This window comes from Mustela nivalis, assembly GCF_964662115.1.
Source record: "Mustela nivalis genome assembly, chromosome: 11".
Lineage (NCBI taxonomy): Eukaryota > Metazoa > Chordata > Mammalia > Carnivora > Mustelidae > Mustela > Mustela nivalis.
Window position 1 is genome coordinate 89,924,843 of NC_139030.1, and position 23,854 is coordinate 89,948,696.

Consider the following 23,854-nt stretch of genomic DNA (forward strand, 5'->3'; position numbering starts at 1 on the left):
AACTGAACCTGTCTGAAATAACAATAACATAATGGATATGGAGTCATCTAAAATAAAATATTATTTATATGTCTTTATCTGAATTCTAGCAAAGTGTACATTTTTAAATCAAAGAAAAATATCTTTGATCGAACTCACACAGAAGAGACAGGTCACTGTCCAGCTAAATCCAGCTAGGTAAGAAGACAACCAAATAGTTCACTCATATTTTTCAGTTTTGCTGGCAGAAATGATACCATTTCCTCCTTTTATGCCCAGGATAATTAACTTGCTCATCACCCAGTTGGCTGGCTTAATAATACAATCCTGGCTCTAACTCCTTTAAGGATATTTTCCAGGCAAATGATACCAAATTTACCTTTGCAAGTTCAGGGAAAATTAACAAGTCAGTGTAACAAGGCTCCCAAACATTTTAGAGAACTTTCTAATGTTGCATATATGTCTTTAAGAAGAGAATGTTTAATACTATACTATCTGCTAGACAAAAGCAGTTTCTATTCAATAGCTGTCCATCTTTTATACTCAGGGGAGAGCAGCATTTCTTTCCAAAAAATGAAGAGAATATCAATAGGGCTAATCTCTTCAAAGTGCTTAGAGCTCAAAGCAATTGCCTGCAGTTGTAAAAAGTCCCCACCCTCATTATCTCAGCAAAAGAAAAATGACCAAAATGTAAAATACTGCCTGGCTCTTGAGACAGAAATGCTCAAAAGAAAGTTAAAATAAACATTCACCAACTCACTTCTGAATTAAACACTGAAATTTAATTTACTTCTTTGAAATGAAAGAGTCAAATTATGAACCCATTCTTTCTTGATACAAAATGAGGAGTTAAAGTGGAACAAAATTAAACTATATTGGTCTGCATCAAAAAATAGATTGATTTACATCTCAGATACTGGTATAGTCCAAGAAATAATGACTTTTACAATGTAATCAGACATGCCCACGGATTATCAAATTATGAGTTACATGATACAAGTAGGTTTTTTCCTACATTTATTTCATATGACAATTTACTCAATGTTCTAACCTACAAAAAAATATAAGTTTCTGGAAACCCCTAAGAAAAAAAATTGGAACACATCTTACAAAACCATGATTATTTAGTTTTAAAGTGACATAAAATGTGTAATGTATCTTAAAGGGATAATCATTCTGGTGAAGTAGCTACATTTGGTGTAACAGCACTTGCTCAGACTGACTTGTCAAAGTTTCCCATGATTTTGATTTCTCCCCAGTAGCAATACATCATTTACAAGTTTTCTGGTAACTGAGTCTAGACTTACCTGGAGAGCTCATTTCCCTTTATTCTCAGACAATTCATCCAGCATAACTTTCCTTAGCCAAACACCCTCATAAGCCATACAGAGTAAATATTAAAGAGGCAAATCAAGCTACCACTCACAATATAAACTTGATACAAAGGATTACCAGCATGAGGGAGGATGAATATGCATCTTGAGATCCTGTAGACTCAGGCCCAAGAGATCTACTAGATTGGCATTTTCCAAACAGCAGCTCAAAACCAATAATCGGGTCATAAAAAGTAATGTAGTACAATGTTGAAAATGATACATAGTGTATATCATATACATATGTTTATATACGTGTATGTACACACACATAATGTATGTTTAAGATCGTAGTTTAGGTTTCTAATATAAAATGAGTTTCCTACTATGGACTGTCTTTAAAACAAAGTTCTAAAGCCTCTGCTTTAGCTCAAAATCTTTCTGATGCTTTGTTTTCCCCTTTCCAATCCAAAGCAATGTTCCTCCAGTCTCCCCGCAAAGTTCCAGGAGTACATACTTTCTGCCTCCTGAGTTACTTTTATATTGCTCTAGTTAGTCATTCTCCTACTGTATAGTTCCTTTTCTTTTCCTTTGCCTTCCTTCCTTCCCTCCCCCCACACACACATTGGCAGTCATGTGCACCAGGGAAAACGGACACTACTGTTTGATGTTAAAGTAATTACACTCCTTCTGAGGGCCTCATAATGAGATGTACACATGACACAAACCTGGCCCAAAAGATATGAGGGAAGTCTACTTGGGACTTTAAGAAACAGGGTTCTCTTTCTAGAAACCAGAAGAAGAGACTGTCTCATCACTTCCTCCCATTGTTTTCTTCTTGCAATATGATGTATGGAGATGCAAGAGTCATCTTATTGCCAACACTGAGAATGGCAGAACAGAGGGAAAGAAAGAACTTGATTCCTTGAAAACACCTTGGATTTGCTCAATCACACAAATCTGAAATCAGTCATACCTGTGGACTTTCTCTTATGTGAGATGGTTAGTAAGATTCCTTTTTATCAGTTCTACTTGGGGTTTCTCATACTTATAGCCAAAGGCATCTTAACTAATGTATTAATCAATGAGCAAGAATAATTAAGAACTCTTAGAATAACAACATTGATTAAATGGTACTTAAATTACCTAATATTAAAACATTTTATAAATAAACACCATTAACATAGAGTACAACTAGCAAACTAATTGAAGGAAAAATTAATGGAGTGGAGTATATAGCCCACTAACATCGACCATATATAAAGTTTATTATATCTTACATAGTATACATAGTAAAAACAGGATCACACACACTGTCATATTTCACCTAACTGCTGCAGGAAATATGCTTGAGATTGCATTCCGTCACATACATCCAATTCACTAGCAGATTCTATAGACTCTATTTTCGAATATATCATGGTATTTTAAGTTTCTCAGTTGTCATCGAGGTCCACTGGCATAAACAGGGTGTGGAGGGCATTTGGGATAGTTCGCCTTTGGGAGGACAAATGATTAATCACTGATGTTTAGAATTGCTATAAGTATGGTGATAATAAAGAGTAGACCATCTTTATGATGGTTTAACTACCTTTAAATTCTCTGCAGAAAATGCACCTAATTGTTCTCTGAAACCCTCATTGCCTTGGTCTAAATTATGTTTACTTCTGTGTCATAAAGGAACATCTTCACTGTTCCCTCTGTTTCCACTCTTGCCCTGGATAGAGTGTTTATCTATAAAAATTGACAACTATTCTTTTTTTTTTTTTAAGATTTTATCTATTTATCTGACAGAGAGAAAGCATACAAGCAAGGGGAGCAGCAGAGGGAGAGGGAGCAGCAGGCTCTCTACTGAGCAGAGAGCCCAATGTGGGGCTCAATCCCAGGACCCTGGGATCATGACCTGAGCTGAAGGCAATTGCTTAACTGACTGAGCCACCCAGGTATCCCATGCCAACTATTTTTTGTTTGTTGGTTTGTTCCAATGAAAATCAAGTTCCATTGCTTCACTGTTTAAAATGGTCCAGTCTTTATGTGATGCTCAGAGAGTATTCAGCCTCTTCACCATGGCCTAGGGAGGGTTTCGTAACCTAGCTCCAGCTTATCTCTCTAGTTATCTCATGCCAGTCTCTGCCTTTCTCATTCTGCTCTAGTCACATGGGTATCTTTGATCTTATTGTTCCTCAAGGTCTGCCCTTGGAACCCTCTTCCCAAAATGGTTTTCCCCAAGATTTGTGTGTGACTTACATCCCTAATGCATAAAGGTTGCTTTTTCAGAGGTCTTCCCTGAATATCTTAGCTGAATTATCAACTCTCTGTACCCAGTCACTCTATACACTAGTATAGCTTTATATTTCTTATACTATTTACACATGTCTTGTTGTATGTGTGTTGATGTGTGTTGTGCATGTGTGTGTGACAGAGCCAGAGACAGAGACAGTGAGTTATCTTCTCCTGGTAGAGTACAAACATGAGAGGAAAGAGACTTAAGCCTTTTTACCATGTTGATATGGATTATCTTGTGAATGCTCACAGAAAACTAACAGGTGCTGTGTTGTTATCCTCATTTTACAGAGGAAGAAATTTAGGCATAAGAAAGATTAAGGAACGTGCCCAAGGTTAGAGAACTAATAAGTGGTAGAATATGGGTTCAAACCCAATCAGTGTCACTCTGGAGGCTGTTGTTCTTAACTGCTCTACTGCCTCTGTATATAATTAAAATGAAAAAGGCCCAATGTAAAGTGTAAAGTACTGTATTATTAGAACACTGTAGGACATAAGGTTGGATGGGGGAATCATTAGGATATAAATATAAAATGTAAAATACCACATATATATATATATATTATTTTGTTATTTTAGTAATATACATAGTAATTTTGCATTATAGTCAGAGTAATTTTACATGGTTTCATAAGAAATATAAAACACTTTAACTCTGATTTGTATGATTTCATATGATTTATTTTTCTTTTATGTAATTTCTATATTACTTTTTTGAAAATGTCAGCAATAATCACATAAAATATTTAGAATAGCAAAAATACAAATCTTAAAAAATAATGCTGCCTTTGGGCATAATAAAAGAAATATAAATATTTTTGTGATTCGAGGGCATCAGCAAAATACCTTTTCCTTTCCCACTCCAATTGGGAACTGCCTGAGGAGTACACAAGAATTATAGGGAGGGAAATCAAAATTGTACCTTTTGTATTTACCTTCTATTTACCTTTATGTAAATAAAGCTAAATTTAAATATATAACATGAATATGCAGCCCCATCAGTGTTCTACTAGCTCCTACAATTACTAGAGCCTATCCAAACAGTTATTGATGGGGTTGCAACAACTCAGGCTTCTGTTCGTAGAGTAGTCTGTTGGCAGCAATGGGTGAAAGAACCCATGTAGTCAGACGATGGGCTTTTCCAAGGAGAGGACAGCTGGAGAAATTATTCACTGGGACTTGTTCAGTTGCTTCTGAACTCCAGTTAAGCAAGCCACCCTTTTCACAGAGGGAGTAAGGGTAGAGGGGCAGAGATGGAGTGAAGAGGGGCTATGAATATTCTAGGTTTCTTTCTTCATGCAAAAGCAAAGACTAGGGGATCAAGTGTTAACCTCTCGTAAGTATTAATTCCGTCTTTAACCTGGCTTCAGATGAATCATCTTTACTTTCCCTCCCTCTCCTTTCCTTTTGGCTCATTTTGGGAGGAGCTGTGTAGGACTTAGGGTTGGATGTAGATAATCATTAGGCTTAATCTGGCCAACTACAACAAGAAGTTAAAAAGATGTCAGTTCTTCATTGTTTCCCATCAGTGTTATTTATTTGCCTGTTTTTTTTTTTCTCTTTCATGTATGAAGATGCTTTTGCTCTGCCTTCTTTATATTGAAAAAATATCATGTATTTACTTCAGAAAATTTAGAAAATAAGGTAGATACCTCACGAAAAATGTATATACACATTTTGGTGGCTACGATGCCAGGTTTTCCCATGTACATTTATATTACTCAGGGTCCTGGTAGGAAACATAGAACACATGTCTAGACAGGAATTTTTAAAAAGACTTACTAATGAAGGGACTATTTACAGAAGGGGAAAAACAGAGGAAAATAATTAAGGAAATAAACACTTAAATAGGAGCAGTAGAAAACCATCACCTACATAAGGCTCGAAGAGGCAAAGGATGGAAATGAGCTAAGTAGTAAGTGGTTAAGACCTGGAGCCCCAGAGAAGGACCTCTTGATAGGGGCTATAGCTGCCACCAATGCAGCCATCATTACAAATGTACCGAAGGTGGGACCAGAAGGAATAAATGGTCCAATCTCTCCTCCTACTCTCGCCTCTCCTGTCAGTGCTTTTCACTGGTCAATTCCAAAATAAGTTAATGGGCAAGTCAGCTTTCTCAGGGGAATGAAGGATGGGAGAGAAGAATACAGAATGAATGAGCAGAGGGATGGAGCCAATAGAAAATGACCTCTCTGTGTCTCATTCTCTATCAATCATCTATCTGGATACTGATTGCAAAATCATGTCCTATACTCTGTTTTGTCACTCTTAATTGTCAATAGCATCATGAAAATCTACCCTTGTACTTCATTACATACACATTTATGACTTTTTAAGAGTCATGGGGCGCCTGGGTGGCTCAGCGGGTTAGAGCCTCTGCCTTCAGCTCAGGTCATGATCCCAGGGTCCTGGGATCGAGCCCCGCATCAGCCTCTCTGCTCAGCAGGAAACCTGCTTCCCTTTCTCTCTCTCTGCCTGCCTTTCTGCCTGCTTGTCATCTCTGTCAAATAAATAAATAAATTTTTTTAAAAAAGAGTCATATGGTATTCCATTGTATGAGTTACTTTAGCAAGTCTTAAGCTCACACAATTAATTTATTTTCAAATTGTCTTTAGTTATTATCTTTTCATGATTGCTGTTCAAAGATGCCCTTTTGAATTATTTTTGACTATTATTTTATAATTAGTATGAACATGTTCCTTAATTTTATCATTCAACATTGAAAATGAGAATCTCTAATAATTTTATCACATGAGAAATCTAATTGACTTTGAATTGTAGCAAATATGGCTTTGTTAACAAAACTTCTACCTTTATTACTGAAAATAGTAGAGAGCAATATTTTAATCTGGTTGATTGAGATATGATGAGGCTATTGAGTACAGTGTCAACACAGTATCATCACAGTATAATCAATGAGTTATTTTAAACTCCAAAGTTGGGACAAGACTTTCTTACAAGTAGCAATGTTTATTTGGATCAACAACTTCAGGAAGCGAGGCGGAAAAAAAAAACCCAGAAAATTACAGGATATTTGGAGTCTAGGCAGAATGGAGGTGACGAATCTAGAAATATAAATGAGTTCAAATATCACAAAACTAGCTGGAGGTCAGCTATGGCAGACAAACAAAGTTAGTGTAAAACATTTTAAAAGAAAAGTCATATTTATTCATGAAAACCCCACAGGACTAAGCATTAGAATATATGCTAGTGAAATGAATGATATTACAATTGATGAAGTATCATACAGATAGAGGGTATTATTCTAATAGTCCTCTTACATTGAGATGAAATCTCTGAGCTCAGTGTCCCGTTGTTTCATTGTTCCAGAATGCATAGCGATATACTCCAAAATTCTTACTGATATAATTTTTACCCTACAATGAAAAGACTTACCCCATGTAAGCTTACAGAGGAGCAAATATCTTCAAGAATATTCTTAAAAACTAACCAAACCAATTTAATCATAAAATATTACTGTTAGTCTGATAGTAGTAGAAGTTAAGTACCTCTAAATGTTATTAATGTCAAAATGTCTCTGTACATGTTTTCACAGCAGTAATGAGGGGGGAATTGTCTATCGATATGAAAGTGGAGAGTAACAAAACCATGAACTCTTTCTCCCTCAACAGAACATTCAGCAACACTCACATAAAATGCCATGCCTGCTTTTTAAAGAAGAAAGTGTTGCAGATAACAATAGTTTATCAAATTGCCCATTATCGTAATGTCATTAATTGCTGTCTATTAGGAATGTCTGCAGCATTTAGATTTCTGTAATATTGTATATAATTGAGTCTGTGGCTTATATCTCACCTGTCTTTAGACATAAATAAGGATCATAATTTTGCTATGATTTAATCACCCATAAACCAACTTACTGATTATTCTTTAACTTGATATAATATGTTGACACTTAAAAAAATATTTTATTTATTCATTCATGAGAGAGAGAGAGAGAGAGGAGGGGGGCAGAGGGAGAGGGACAAACAGACTCCACACTGAGAACAGAGCCCAATGTGGGGCTCAATCTCAAGACTCTGAAATCATGACCTGAGCCAAAAGCAGGAGTCAGATGCTTAACCAACTGAGCCACCCAGGTGTCCCTATATTTCCTCTCTTAAGTTTCATGTGTAATTCTCTTTTGGCAAGATTTTAATTGATCTATATCCTATCTAATGTGCATGCACTTTAAAAATTAAGATAATTTATTAAATAATATTAAAAAAAAACTTAAAAAAAATCAGAGTTTATACCATAATGTCTAAGACCATCCATGGCTAACACTATATCATACCTCATATTTCTCTTCCCCTGACCTCACACATGGAAAATACATTCTGATGTAGAGACTTTGTACTGCTGTTCTTTCTGCCTGGGATCTTGTTCCTATATATGGTTATGGTTATAATCTATTCTCTTAACTCCTTCAAGTCTAATTATCTCTGAAAATCTTCTCTCAAGTAATAGTCTACCTAATCACTCTCCACTCTCATCTTAATTTTTTATAGTACTTATCACCACTTGGGATATATGTTGGTGTTGATTCTATTAGTTATTTATCATGTCTCCTTCTGAGCTTTCCCCCTTAAATAGAATGTAAGTTCCATGAGAGCAAAAATATATATACGTATATATGTATATATATATAAATATGTGTATATATGTAAGTATATATAATTTATATATACATAATTTATGAATATATATAATATTAATCTTTCTGTCTCAGCATCTAGAATAGGGGAAATTAATATTTCTTGAAAGAACTAAGATATCAAATGAGATAAGGGCCAGGAAGGTATTAGCAAGGCATTGTGATGGTTAATCTTATGTGGCTAGATCATGGTACCCATGGTACCCAGTTTTTAAATCTAGTGTTTTTTAAACACCAGTCTAGATGTTACTATGACAGTATTTTCACATGTGGTTAATATTTAGATCAGTTGACTTTCAGTAAAGCAGATAACCCTCCATAATGTGGGAAGGCCTCATCTATTCAGTGGAAGATTTTAAGAAACAAACACTAAGGTTCCTGAGAAAAAAGGAATCTGCCTCCATAGTGCCTTTGGACACAAGCTACACACACAAACACACATACACATACCCTTATTGACTGTTTCTCTGGATACTCCTGACTAATATAAGCATTTTCTATGCAAGCATATTGACATAAAAAAATCACTATAGTAAATATATTAACCTCATCATTCCAAAGATACAAATGTCAGATTAAAAACAAACAAACAAAACCAAAAAAGTTAAAAAAAAATAAAAACAAAAAATTCCCACAAAAAGATACGAAATGTTACAGTATGGAAAGAAAGATCATCAGGGAAATATTCCCCACACAAAAAATAGGGTGCCAATCTTTATTGTGGGACAAAATGGAAGTTAAGGAAAATCACCATGAAAGTGATTATACATTGATAAAAGGAAGACAAGATCAATAAGATACAATGATTATGAATATATGTATCTGAAAATATAGCCTCAAAATATATGCAGCAAAAACTGAAAGAACTACAAGGATAAAAATTAATTAACACTTGTGGTTATAGATTATATATATATCTCAGAAACTGATATATATATCTCAGAAACTGAGAGCTCAAGTAGTCAAAATATAAGAAATGTCATAAATGATTTAAATAAGCTCAAACTAAAAGTTCCATAAAATGTTTGAACCCACAAAAGATACACATATATGCATTCTTTTTGGTTGCACAAGGAACATAGAACAAACTGTCCATACTAGATGCCACAGAAGATCAACTAAATGTGAGCCATCATCTCAGGGTCCTGGGATCAAGCCCCGCCTCGGGCTCTCTGCTCAGCAGGGAGCCTGCTTCCCCCTCTCTCTCTGCCTTCTGCTCTGCCTACTTGTGATCTCTCTCTCTCTCTCTGTGTCAAATAAATAAATAAAGTCTTTTAAATGTGAGCCATGTTCTCTAATATAATTTAATACAATTTGAAATTTTGAAAAGGGTAACTCTAAAAATCTCAGGAAACAGGAACTCCACTAAATACTTTTGAAAAAGAAGAGCAAAGAGAGTTGCTTCACATTCATATATTAATACTAGAACATCCAGTAATAAAAACAGAATTGTACCAGCTCAAAAAACAATGTTATCAAAAGATTAGAAAGAAGATTCTGCCTGTCTATGCATATGAGATTGATCTATGATAGAAGTAAAATCACAGATCAGGATGTAAGGTTTAAATTGTATAGTTGCTAGTATAAGGAAAGTGTCTTACTAGACAGAAAAATTCAGTTGGTTCTCTCACTATAGCCTTTGAATTATTGTTCCCAACTACTTGCTTCTTTCTTGTAATGGGATTTAAAATTCCCAGCCAATAACATGAGACATGCTCTTAAACTCTGTAGTATTAGTATATGTCCCCATCTAAGTGGCTTTGGGCTTACCTTATAACTTGCTATGAACATACTATGGACAATAGGATATTAAGTAGATGATATTTGTCATCTCCTAAGAAGATTTAAAAGTGATTGCATTGTTTGGTTTTTATTTCCTGCTGTGCTTACTATTTGAGGATCACATGTCCCACAGAGGCCCCGGGGTCCAGAATGAGCCCACACATGGAGTTCAGCTGAGCCCAGGAAAAACGCATCAGGCCTGAGTTACCCGAAACTCTCTATAAAAGAGCAAAAAAAGCAAATCCTCTGGAAGATCCCGGGTTTATTTATTATTTGTTTGTTATTATTGCAGGAGACACTGGGTGATAACCCCTGCTTGCACCTTGAATCGAAGCCAGAAATGTAAATGTTAAGGATAGAGAGAGGAAGATGCAGGAAAATACTGTTGTGACATAGCAGTAGGGAGAATATTCTTAAGTAATCTCCCAAAAGAAGAAAAATTACTAAGATAAAAAGAAAATTGTTTGGATTCCATGAAATTTAAAGATTTCAGTTCAATGAAATATACCACAGATGAAATCAGCAAACACTTTGAGAGAAATCTACAGCTAAAACCAACAGTAGATTAATATATAGATAATTATTATAAAATCATAGGTCCCCAGAGAAAGTAAACTCAATTGAAAAAATGGGCAAAGGTAATTGATTCACAGATGAAAAAATCTGAAAGACTAAAAAGTGTGTTACAAGGTGTTCTACAAGATGTTCAATGTCACTAGTAATTAGGAAAAGGCAATGTATACAGTACCCATTATATTGGCAGAATTAGAAAATCAAATAACTTCTTGCCTTAGTCTGTTTGGGCCACCATAACCAAATACTATAGACTGGGTGGTTTAACAACAGAAATTGATTTTCTCACAGTTCAAGAGACTGGAAGCCCAAGATTAAGGTACTAGCACAGTCAGGTTCCAGGGAAGACTTTCTTCCTGACTTACAGATGATTTCTTCCTGAGTGCTCACATAGCCCTTCCTTGTGCATGTGCATGTCTCTTCTTATAAGACCACCAATCCTACCAGATCATGGCATTACACTTATGACTTCATTTAAACTTAACTAACCACCTAAAAGCTCTGCCTCCAAATGCAATCATATTTGGGGTTACGGTTTCAACATATAAATTTGGCAGTGGAGAGTGGGGGACACAATTCAGTCCGTAGTACTACTAAATGTTGATAATGAGATTTCTTGAAGGACGGTAGACTAGTACAGTGATTATGAAGAGCAGTGTGGCTGTGCTTATGAAATTAAGATACACTCTGTGGCATAGCAAGTCCTCTCCAGAGAAACTCTCACAGAAGCCCATACCAGGATATGCATGAGAATATTTAGCATAGTATACACTAAAGTAGCAGAGGCTTACAGAAACTTAGTACACTAGTACAATGGACAAATAAAATGTTAAGATGAATAAAATAGAATAGTATCCTGTAGACAGAACTAATAAACCTGATAAACATATCTTAAAAGGAATAAAACTTAAGAACATAGTATAGAATAAAAAAAATAAGAAATTGGGGCACCTGGGTGGCTCAGTGGGTTAAAGCCTCTGCCTTCGGCTCAGGTCATGATCCCAGGGTCCTGGGATTGAGCCCCACATCAGGCTCTCTGCTTAGCGGGGAGCCTGCTTCCCCCCTCTCTCTCTCTACCTGCCTCTCTGCCTATTTGTGATCTCTATCTGTCAAATAAATAAATAAAAAATCTTTAAAAAAATAAGAAATTAAATGGACTATATAACAAAATACGGTTTTTAGAAGTCATAGATATATACATTCACAGAACATTTCTACATATCCTTCAAAGATACCTATAAATTAGGAAATGTATCAAAGACATTTCAAAACTTCCATGGAAGGTGGAGGAGAGTGACAGTAGGGAGGGGACATGAAAGGAGAAAAATAATGGAATCTGATGAGAATTATTTTATACTGAAAAGTCTGATAGCCCTTGCTCTTGGTACTTGAGGATGAAGAAGATAAAGAAAAGAGGATCACATGAATGAAGAGGAGGGACTTAAACATGAGGAAGAGAAGGAAAAATGAAAGACCTAGATGAAAGAGGGAAAAAGGCAGAAGCAGCGTAAGTATCCACAACTAAATTCTGATAAGAGTGAATGGATCCTAATGCAGCATGGATGAAGGAACAAATCAAACATTAGGGGAGGCATAGTGAAAGGATAACACAAGAAAGAAGCAGTAATCAAAACTTTGAATTAAACCAAGCCCATGAGAATATAGGTGGGTAATGATATCATTAACACTACAGGAGGGTCTGCCTTTTTTCTCCGGTTCCATACACAGCTACAGGATACTATTCTTTACCAGTAACACTCTGATGGCACATGTAGCATATTGCATGTGGAAGAGTTTGCTTAGAGTTTTCACCACTCCCAGTTATGACCTGCAGATTCATGTATATTGCTTCAGTTGACTTTGTAAATAGAATCCTACCTACGTATCACAGATCCCAGCAGTTAGAACAGTGCTTGGCAGGTAGGGGGCTTATACTAAATATTTGTCAACTGAACTAAGATAATCTCTACAATTAGACCAACCAAAAGTGCAAGAGAGAGAATGATGAAATACTAGGATAATAAAAGGCATGGCTTGGAAGTGCGTACCTATTATTCCAAGGTGTTTATCAAACTCATTATTTAAAAACATTAACAGAGTACTGATTTTCTTAATATCAATACTAGTTATATCTTCTTTTCAATTTTTTTTCTTTTGGTAAAAGAGTACATAGTAAAGGATGTTGCATGAAAATGAATTTAAACAATTTTAATTTATACTCCTCTTATATTACAAGTGAGAAAAGATACTTCTAAGGTCAATCAGATTTGAGTAAATCATATTTGAATATTGTTCAAAATTCAATTTTAGATAAATATAACTGTGAGTTATCACAAGTACCAACTGTGCAGCTCCATCTCCAAGAGTAGCATGCTATTTGTTCTGGGTTGATTTGCACATCTGTTGAACTGCAACTTCACTTAAAGGATTATCCTATTAAAAGGTATCAGCTTGGCAAATTAAAGATGATTATCTATTCAATTTTATATACACAGTCTATTAAAAAGAAGACAAATTCTTGGGCAACTTGACTTTGGGCCATGAAGTATGTATAGATTGCAAATTTTAACTGTTTAATTTTAAATCTAATCACTATTATATGCTATTAAATTAAAATAACACATTCTTCTTAATACTATAACTGTGTGACCTTTAGAAAAATTAAAAGGTCTAATTATGCTTTATTTCTTCATACAAATACATTTTTCTTGATTAATATATGTGTAAGAATGTCATTAGTCATATTTCAAAATGACCTATGCTAGCATGTACATGTAATTTTTATTACAATTGCAAACATACAGGCATAGGTAATTACAGGCATTGGGCTATATTACCGCCCAGATGATATTAAGATATAGCTTTTCATGCAATAATTTATCATACTTGTTACACAGATATAAATCATTTTGATTTATTAAATGTGTTGAAAATAAATAGGCATTAGCTCTTTAATTGTAATATGTATATAACTACTGTAAATGTAATATGTATGTAATACTGTAAATCCATTTGAAAAATGCTTCTAGCATTAATACTAGAAAACAAAAATCAAATGTGATGATACTGATAGAGAATTTGTCATTATTTGAACATATGTCAGATTTAAATTGTTTGTATATAATTGTATATCATTATGTATGTAAGCTTTGTAACAACTTCCAATGAGACATTTTATTTACATAGGAAAACATTTCCGAGTGCTTTTTTGACATGCCTATAATGTCATGTTTATACTTCAATGTAGTAGAACTATATCAGAGAGCTAGCAATAATTATACTTATTCTTGTTTTAAAAATACTGAACAAAATTAAGAAATTAACAACACAAATGTGACTTCTTTGTATCATCTGGGCAACTGCAGTCATTGATTGCACCTGTATAATGCTGTAATTGGTAAGATTGATAGGTTATTTTCTGCTCTGATTTAAGCAGAATGGGCCAGATTCTTATTATCTCACATAATTGTATAAGAAGAGTTTGATCAAGTCATTAATCTATTAAAACGTTGGGACTTATGCTTTTTTCTTTTTCTTTTTTTTTTTTTTTTTTTTTTGGCCAAAATTCCTATTGCTACAGAGACTGAATGTATTTCTGGGTATGCAAGAATAAAAAATTTGTACTGTTGAGCAATACAGCTGTCATTTAAATTTGAGCTCAATTTTTAAATAATCTTGACTTTTATATTTCCCTTTTGAATCAAAGGAGAGTGGAGTATTTCACTTATATTTGGATATTTTATTTTCAAGTTTTAAGTAGTATAAAATGCACTCAAGTTTTATTTTAGAATATTATTTTTATCTCAGAACACCATGTGCTAATGAATACAGGGAAATACAATGTGAAATTTTGACTATAAACTTAGTTGATTAGGTCACCTATCCAAATCTCTCATTTTAGAGATGATAAAAGTTGAGGTCAACTGAGATTAAGTGTCTTGCTCAATTTCAAGTTACAAATCATAGATGATTTTTTTAGAGCCTCATCTTGTGCTACACTCAGTGCTCTTTCTGACTCCTAAGATGACAATAATTTCCAGATGGTTCTAAAAATCAATCCATATTCAAATATTGGTGAGTATTCGTGATTTGAAAACATTATTTTTATTATTTTTATTTTTTATTTTTTTTAAAGATTTTATTTATTTATTTGACAGACAGAGATCACAAGTAGGCAGAGAGGCAGGCAGAGAGAGAGGGGGAAGCAGGCTCCCCACTGAGCAAGAAGCCCAATGCGGGGCTCGATCCCAGGACCCTGAGATGATGACCTGGGCCGAAGGCAGAAGCTTTAACCCACTGAGCCACCCAGGCACCCTGAAGACATTATTTTTAAAACTGTGCATACAGTTCCATAAGGGAGGCTTCATAGTTTTTGCAATGATGTCGTCATTAGATTAAGTACACAACCTTTTAAATATAATCTGAACGAATAAGACTTTGTAACAGGTATAAATTCTACTATATTTTGAAAAAATCACTAACTTTTATTTATATTAATCTGTCATAATTTATGCAAATAAAATACATTTCAGTTCTCAGAATTTGTGGTCCATTTTGGGGATGATAATCTAAACTTAGCAAATACTATGGCATTGCCACCAATCAATCAGAATGGATGGTACAACAATCAGAACAAGTTCTGGCCATAACAGGTGGTATAACTATGAGTGTTATCCATGAATTAATATATCTTTGTCAATATGCCGTTAGTTGAAGTTTTCAAGGTGTTCCCACTTATCAGCATGTTATTTTCCATACTTGCTACAGGGTAAATAAAATTGCTTCTAATATAAGATATTGCATGAAAAAAGAAAAAAAAGAAAAAAGAAAAAATAGGGTTTTTCCCTATAGAGGAAGTATAACCAGTCTCTATGAATCTCTAAATTTTTTATGTACAATTTCCTAGAGCTAAAGATTGAATGAAATGCAATTCAGGTTTTCGTAAGACTGTACAAACATGTACATTTTTTAATATGTATATGTAAATAAAGCTCTTAAAACTCTTTGAAATGGGAGAAATGGAACCAAACTCATAGTGTTTTGATGATTAAAAGAGAAAGCACCTTGCCCAGTTCCTCAAGCATAGTATATGCTTCATTCCAGGTATTAATCATACAGTTGGGTCTCCAAGGGAGATACATAATCTGATTTCCTTCAGTTCTTCCAGTTCCTTTCTCCAGTATTTGAGAGGCCCATATTCTACTTATGCACAAAATGGATTTGTATACACAATAGAGCCACGCAAGCAGGGAAGAAAATAATGGGATTATAAATAATTGAGTAGGGTCATCTGGTCACCTCTTCTCTCATAATTTATCCTCTCTCCTTAAGGCTTTCTTACTGGAAAATTGATGTGGTAAAATGGGCTTGCTCTTAGGAGGAGCAACTTAGGTTAACTTTGTCATGTGCCTTAGAGATAAAATAAATTTGCCTGCTTTCTTACATTCTTATTTCATCAGGCCAGGATTTAAATAAATGGAAGAAAGAGAGGTCCTGCAGGTGTTCCCATAATCCAGCCCTGCCTGATTCTCTGAAAATAATTTATCTTGAGGTGTGGGGTTGGAGTTCTAGTCCCCATTAGGAAGATGCAGACACTTAAAATACCCCCTTATACAGAGGACACATCAGAAACCTGGCAGATTATTATTAGGTTATTACTATTAGGTTATTATTTTGGGGAGATTCCTTTTGTTGTTGTTGTTGTTGTTGTTGTTGTTTCTTTCAGAGACCACAAATTGACAACTAGGGACAGGATTCGGTGCCGTGGTCAGCTCTGAGTCCAACACTGCCAAGTGGTCATTACTGGAATTATTTCAATATTCATAGCAAATGAATCATTTCTGTAACAATGTCATATATCACTATGAAACTGAGTATTATTAGTAAAATGAAAGGCAGAATAATATCAAGTTTAAATTTTAGGTTCTGGAATTAGATTTGATGGATTTGAATTTCTGATAGCACATTTGATCAGCTAGGGTCACTGGGCTTGTTCTTAACTTCTCTATGTCTCAGTCTTCTCATCTTTAAAAAAGGGACAACTGTAACAATTTCACTGAGTTTAGAAAAGATTAAAAAGGTCTTTCCATGAGCCAACTCAGATAGTCCAAAAACATTGGCAAAGGGGCTAGATCTAGAGGTGTGGGCTGTTGTTGACTCACTACTGAGGTCACATACCCTTCTGTGTACTCCAGTGCAGCAGTTTTTTTCTGTAAAGGACTATACATTAAATATTTTAGACTTCCTAGCCCATACAGTCTCTGGTGCAAATACTCTGCTCTTATAGTATGAAAGCAGCCTTAGACAATATGTAAATAAATGGGTGTGTCTGACTTCCATTAAAACTACATATAAATAAATACAGGTCAATCTGCCCATGGACAGTAGGTTGCCTATCTCTGCTCTACCTACTGTTCTGAACTGCAATGTTTTTCCAGTTTGTTTGGTGGATATACAAACTATTCTCTGGATTTTTCCTCTTAAGTATTCAGATAGATTTTTCCCCTGACCTTCGTCTGTCAGGTATTGATCCTCATTTAGCTAAAGACTAGAGGGGATCATCTTCTGGAAATCTCCATGACCCTCTCTTTGTGCTGCGGAATTGAGCCAGCTTGGCCTCCCTCAGTAGCCTACTCTGTTTCTTCAACTCCCAGGTTTCATTCTGGTTTCTATGGGTCTGTGAGGCACAGGGTTCATCTTACTTACTTTCCCTCTCTAAGGTATTATTCTCTTTCATTGCTCAATATTCTGTGTTTGAGATACACTCATTTCATACATTTGTTTGTTTTCTTAGTTGTTTCAGGTGGTTAAGTAAATCTGCTCCTTGTTACTCTATCCTGCCTCAAAGTGGAAGTCCCAGTAGGTTTCTGATATGTCACACACACAAAGAAACTGAGGCTCAGAAATATTTAAAAATCTCACCAACACCATTCAGCTAGTAAGGAGACAAAATTCAAAGCCAGGGCTTCTAACTTCCAAGTGAGGTGCTTTCTCCACTAGGCTACACTGCTTCCACCAGAAGAAATTAACCACAATGTTGACTTTTAAATATAGAACAATGACCTGTAGCTTTTCATAAGAGAAATGGATAAATCCAATGTGAAGCAAAGATTTTGAAGTTATTTTATTATGTTTGAAAAACTTCAGAGGGGTCTGATGCTTTTCATATTTTCCAGTAGGGTCACTTTTTCTATTTTAGCATATAATTTATATTGTGGTTCTGCTTATGGAGAGTATCTAGGATTGTCTCCAAATGGTGGGGAAACTTGCCCATTTTGATGATCTGATACTGATAAGCTTCCTACTGGAAAGTCCCCAGCTGGCTTAAACGTCAGCTTTTGCATTTTCTAGGGATGTGACTTTTTTGCAAATGTACTGGAATTATCTTTTACAAAGCAGGGAAAAACATTGCTAAACTACATAAAAATATGATGAAATGAGAGAGGTGGACAAGTTTATGTATAAAGTCTTACAGTTCATTTTTATTACTTTCACTATGCAATCCCATTTAACATTTTCTGAAATAGTAATAAATTTTTGAATGGTAAAACATATGGCATTTGAATATGCCAAGTGAGAGATATTATTTAGATAGCAAATATTCACAAAAATGTGTAGCATTATATTACCAGGATTCTCTCAGTTTAATGAGAAAGGAACACTTATTCCTTTACAAATACTAATATATGTATGTATCTATAAACACAGATAATCTGTGTATGTCACAAGCGATGTATTTGCAAATAAAACATTATGTAAATAATACTGTGCCACATACAACTCCTCTTTTAAATGTGTGAGAAGCTGATTTCTTACAGCAGCAGAAAAGCTAAATTCTAAATGATGATTCATATGTCTTTAAATCTTTTGATCTCAATTATATGTATATACAGCATTTCATATAACTTCAGTTCTTAACATTTAAATTATTTTTAATATTACATGAAAAGGAGTTTTGACCCTTGTTTCTTTAAACATTTATTCACTGGTATTTACACTTTCACTAGAAACTGCTGACAGTTAACACACAGCCTTGGGCATCTTACTCGCACACCAATATGTTCACACTTTTTCTCACCCCTAAAATGAATGGGATTACTTCTAAACCTTTCTCAGCTAAGATAAAACATGGTAGGTGACTGGACTAGGATTTCTTCATAATAGGATATACATTATCCCTTTGAAACACATTAGAACACTGTAAGAAAATTATTTCCTCCATTATTTCTATGCAGACACTAAGTTCAAGGAAATTATATAATTTGCTTAACACCTAAAAGGCAGCGAAAAACTAAGGGTCTGAATTATAGTCTATATTCTTTTTCTACATGACAGGATTTCAAATATTTTTATCAAAGATATGTTTTTAAAATTATACACTATGAGGGATCTATATACACTATGAGGGATCTCAATTTTAAAATAAAGTACTATTTCATGGTACATATTTACTTTCATAAATTCAAAATGAAAATATTTACTTATAAGGCTAATAAATAATGAGGCAATTTTGATATACATAAAAATGTGAAATCAAATATTATGGACAACAGTTTCAGCCTTTCAGTGACCTCTACTCCAATTTATTTCTTTACAGTGTTGGATTTGCAATGACAAGAAATTCCTTATTTATAAAGATATGTCATTGCATATGGAAGCAGTTCTTTTTAAACAGCACACCCAATAATCTCAAGATGACTTTCAATTAAACTGATCCAGAGACAAGATATGTGATTAGAAATTTCTGTTTCTATGATGATTATTTAGAATATCTAACAACTACTCACATTCCTTATATTAAATATCACAAACAAAATGCTACCAATACTTCTACATTTATTATATGATATTATGATAAGATTACATGTATGTTTTCAGTATCTTTTTCTTAGGTCCAAGGACATAGCTGAGATAGCAGACTAGAGCTTACCTCACACTGGTTGAGTCCTAACAGTATATAATTGCACGATTTAATTCTGTTATAGTATTTCCCAGGATGCTGGGATCATGACCTGAGCCAAAGGCAGCTGCTTAACCAACTGATATTAATGTATAATAAAGAGTAAAGAGTATAGCAGTCACAGAGAGGAACACTAGTTTTGTTTTACCCAAGGACTTGAAGATGATATTGACTTGTATGAATGTGATTTGGCACCACCTAACTAACGTGAGCCTCAATAAATGTTAATTGTTGTCAGTAGTGCAAATATACCCCTGCTTTTTGTGGAAAATAATTCTATCATATCTTCTTTTATTTGCTACATGCTGGGAATAGGTTAAAGTATGTCAAATTAATGTATATCTTGAGCTTATAAGTTAGATTTGATTGTATCCTCATATTTATATTTTTATGATATGTTTACATTTTTTGTTTAATTTTTTCTTGAATAAATGCATACTAGATACTATGTATCCCTATTCTTATTTTGATTTTGTTTTGCTCTTAAATTCATTACTCTCTACTTTCTTTATTACCAAAATAATTTCTGGTATTTTACTTTATGATTTTTTCACCTCTCTGTTCAGACCCTCAGAATGAGTGCTTTCTCTGTTCTCCCTAGTTCTTTCAACTTTTGATATATTTCAATCCTTTTAAATGAAGAAACACTGAAGACTTCTCCTCTACAGAAGCACAGAAGCACAGATTTCCCATTATTTAATGAGAAAAAGGCTTATGACATTAATTTCTCAAACACATAGAATTAAAATTAACTATAGTATGTTCCTTGAAGAAATGGTCTAAGGGATGGGAAGGTTAGGTTGAAATTATATACCCTCAAACTGATAAAGTGTTTTCATTAACAGGGTCCCTAGTTTACACTTTTTGTCTTTTATGTTTCTCATTGTTCTGCCCTTAAGTCTTATGCTTTTGTTGATATTAATGTATAATAAAGAGTAAAGAGTATAGCAGTCACAGAGAGGAACACTAGTTTTGTTGTACCCAAGGACTTGAAGATGATATTGACTTGTATGAATGTAATTTTAAATTAGGTGTGTTTGACTATGCGTAGGAAAGAGATTTGGGCTGATGACAAGGGCAGTAGAAAGCAAGTAACAACATACTTAGTAAAATACATATCTCTTATTAGTTGTACCACATTTCAAAGTACTCTTTAACTTGTATTATTAGCAAATACAGTAAAAAAAAATTTTTTGAATTTCACAAGAAGGGGGCCCAGGAGAGGGAGCTGGAGAAGCAGGCTCCCTGCTGGTCAGGGAGCCAAATGTGATGCTAGGTTTGATCCTAGGACCCTGGAATCATGACCCAAACCAAAGGCAGATTCTTAACTGAGACACCCAGGCACCCCTAACCTGAAATCTTAATAGGTCTTCACATTATAAAATGAAATTCTCATAGTTGGGATGTTTTATTCTATAGAATGTGTTTTTTTTTTTAAATTTTGACAGACCATAAATGGTTTGATGTCAAGAACATTACTAAAAGCATTTTTAAAGAAGCATGGTTCATATACCAACCTGTAATGGGAACACAACTTAAAGTTGGTTAAAAAGACAAACTTAACTGAATTCTAAATTTTAGATATGTGATGACATGAAACCAGTCCTATGAAACATACAATTATATCTCTAGAATCATTCCTAGTAAATACGTAACTTCTGTACTATTGAATTAGTATGTATAATTTTTTTTTAAGATTTTATTTATTTATCAGAGAGAGAGAGGGGGAGAGAGCAAGCACAGGCAGACGGAATGGCAGGCAGAGGCAGAGGGAGAAGCAGGCTCCCTGCTGAGCAAGGAGCCTGATGTGGGACTCGATCTCAGGACACTGGGATCATGACCTCAGCCAAAGGCAGCTGCTTAACCAACTGAGCCACCCAGGCATCCCTAGTATGTATAATTTTTAAATAAGACATCATTATTTCCTTTATATGTATTTTATCTTTGTTTCTTCATCTAAAATTATCATCTCTGTAACTTTGACCTACTACAAATAAATATAAAAAGATTTTAAAAACACAAAATTTAACATGGTTCAGGATGTGTGATGCTAGCAAAGGAAAGTTATATTATCTAATATTATCAAGATACACATTATTTAACATAAACTCTCATTAAAGATACAGATGTAACTCTGATTTTCATTTTTTAAATAGATAACTGGAAACACTGTATGTTGCTACACTATTCATTAACAGCAAGTGAAAATATTTTATTTGTTTGACAATGTTTATATTATTGCAGAAAAATGCTAAACATAATGAAATAATAATATTAAAATTATGTTATAATTATTGTGAATGAATGCAACAATAAGATGAATGTACATCTCAAAGTAATTATAAAATTTATATACAATATTTTTTATTTGAAGACTAAAATATTCCATTAAAAATGTATCAAGTTTTATCCAACTTTTGTTCTTCTCTACTCTTGGCCATTTTGCCTTCATAAAAACCCAATTCACTTACCTTGGATGGTGATTCTAAAGGATATAGACTCCAAATTTTGCATGACACTGCTAAGAATTTGTATTATCTATACTAGCACACACTTATCTCTTCTGTTATCTCTTTCTTTATATATATGATAAATATAATGCTTTCATAACGTGACATAAGATATATAATGTAAAATATAACATACTCTAAAATAATAGTAGAACAAAAATTTACATAGGAGGAAACACAATAAAATTCTAGGGAAACAGAAAATTTTCAGAATAAATGTTAAGGTTGTTAGCTTGGTCACAAACATTAAACAAAAAAAGATCCTACCTGATGAATCAAAGTTCACTTCATTGCCAGGACTTGGACCTATATCAATGGACACAATTGGTAAGAGCTTCCGAAAATCCCACAGTTTTGTTACTCCACAAGCATCACAGGATGCTATCATGTGACCCTTTAAAGTATTAGAAAAAGAGAGAAATTAAATACATCCATACATATGTTATATATATATATATATATATATATATATATATATTGATTTAGTTAACAAGGAAGAATTGTGTTACAATTTTATTAAATCCATAAGAATTCACTCTTCTAAACTAAAGTGTTCATTGTATTTTTGTCTTGGACATAAAATTGTTATAAGATGATTATTTATATATATATGTATAAATTCTTAAATTAAATTTTGGAAGATGATTTTTCAGGAAATAATTCTGATTATTTTATTACTTAAGAACATATAATAAAATAAAAATGTGCATATCCATGTAATTCTTCTTTCTAATATACAGACACATATCTCATGTTCATGACACATGTGATCTACACATAAAACTGTATATACGAAAACATTGCACACAAAGTACACCTCACTCTATATCCTTGCAGTTTGTTAGCATTGATGGTTTATACTTAAGATACAGTAAAAATAAAACAGAGGTAGGAAAACAAATAGACAAAAGGAAAGAAGAGTTTTTATCAAAGTGGGAGAAGAAAGGGGCCAAGTGGAATTAATGGCAAGGAAGCAGTACATGCTGTGAACTGTGAACTGTGAGACAATATTATTAGAAAATATTTGGGGTTATTTTGATAATGTGCAATGGGATAAGGAAAAATATAATGGATAAAGGGGATTGAAAACAAAAGGAATCATGGGTGGATTTAAGCTAATAGGAACAGGGGTATCTATTTTCCTAGTATAGCGGTGCCAGTTCGGGTACATCGGTTTGAAGCTCAAAGTCTGTCTACACCCTTCCTGCTGGTTGCTTAGGAGATGTTTGTTAAGGATCCACTTCATGTCAGAAACTGGGATACAGTGATGAGTAAAAGGGGTCTCTGTTGTCTAAGCAGCTGATAATCTGTACTCATTCTTATCACAGTACCATTTAATTTTATTGTCCACTTACCAACTGAAAAGAAATATTGGCCATATCAGGCTCATACATAACATCTATAAGTGATTATACTATATACTGTTTCCAATTAGATATATAGTTTCCCTTTCAGCTCCAGCTTAATTATTTTTAACGTCAAGTCAAAAATCATCCTCTCGCTTTTTTCTTAAATACTCTAAAATGTTAAAGATAACTTGATTTTTGTACAATTATATTTATCCTTTTGAACTAGCTCACATGATTTTTTTTTCTCATTTATTTCTTGATTTCTACCCTTTCTGGGGGAAAAAAATGTGCATTTTGTATTAGAGTCCAAGCGGACTCTCTGTTTTTCCCTAAACAAGTAAGCAATGCAACAAATGCCATCAGTTTTAAAATTCTGTAACAGTCGTCACTGGCAATGCAATACAACCTTGTCCCCAGTCTAATAAATGGGATGTTTAATCTTTTTTATG

The 23,854-nt window shown here is 34.0% G+C and overlaps 1 protein-coding gene across 4 annotated transcripts in view; it reads right to left on the reverse strand.

Annotated features, from left to right (window-relative positions):
* SPAG16 (sperm associated antigen 16) overlaps nucleotides 1–23,854 on the reverse strand; it is a 1,051,960-nt gene that overhangs the window by 253,113 nt on the left and 774,993 nt on the right. For all 4 annotated transcript variants that reach the window (XM_082691166.1, XM_082691165.1, XM_082691169.1 and 1 more), the window contains one exon: nucleotides 22,324–22,450. In XM_082691166.1, coding sequence (XP_082547292.1) covers nucleotides 22,324–22,450 — 127 coding nt within the window. The remainder of the gene's footprint in view (nucleotides 1–22,323; nucleotides 22,451–23,854) is intronic.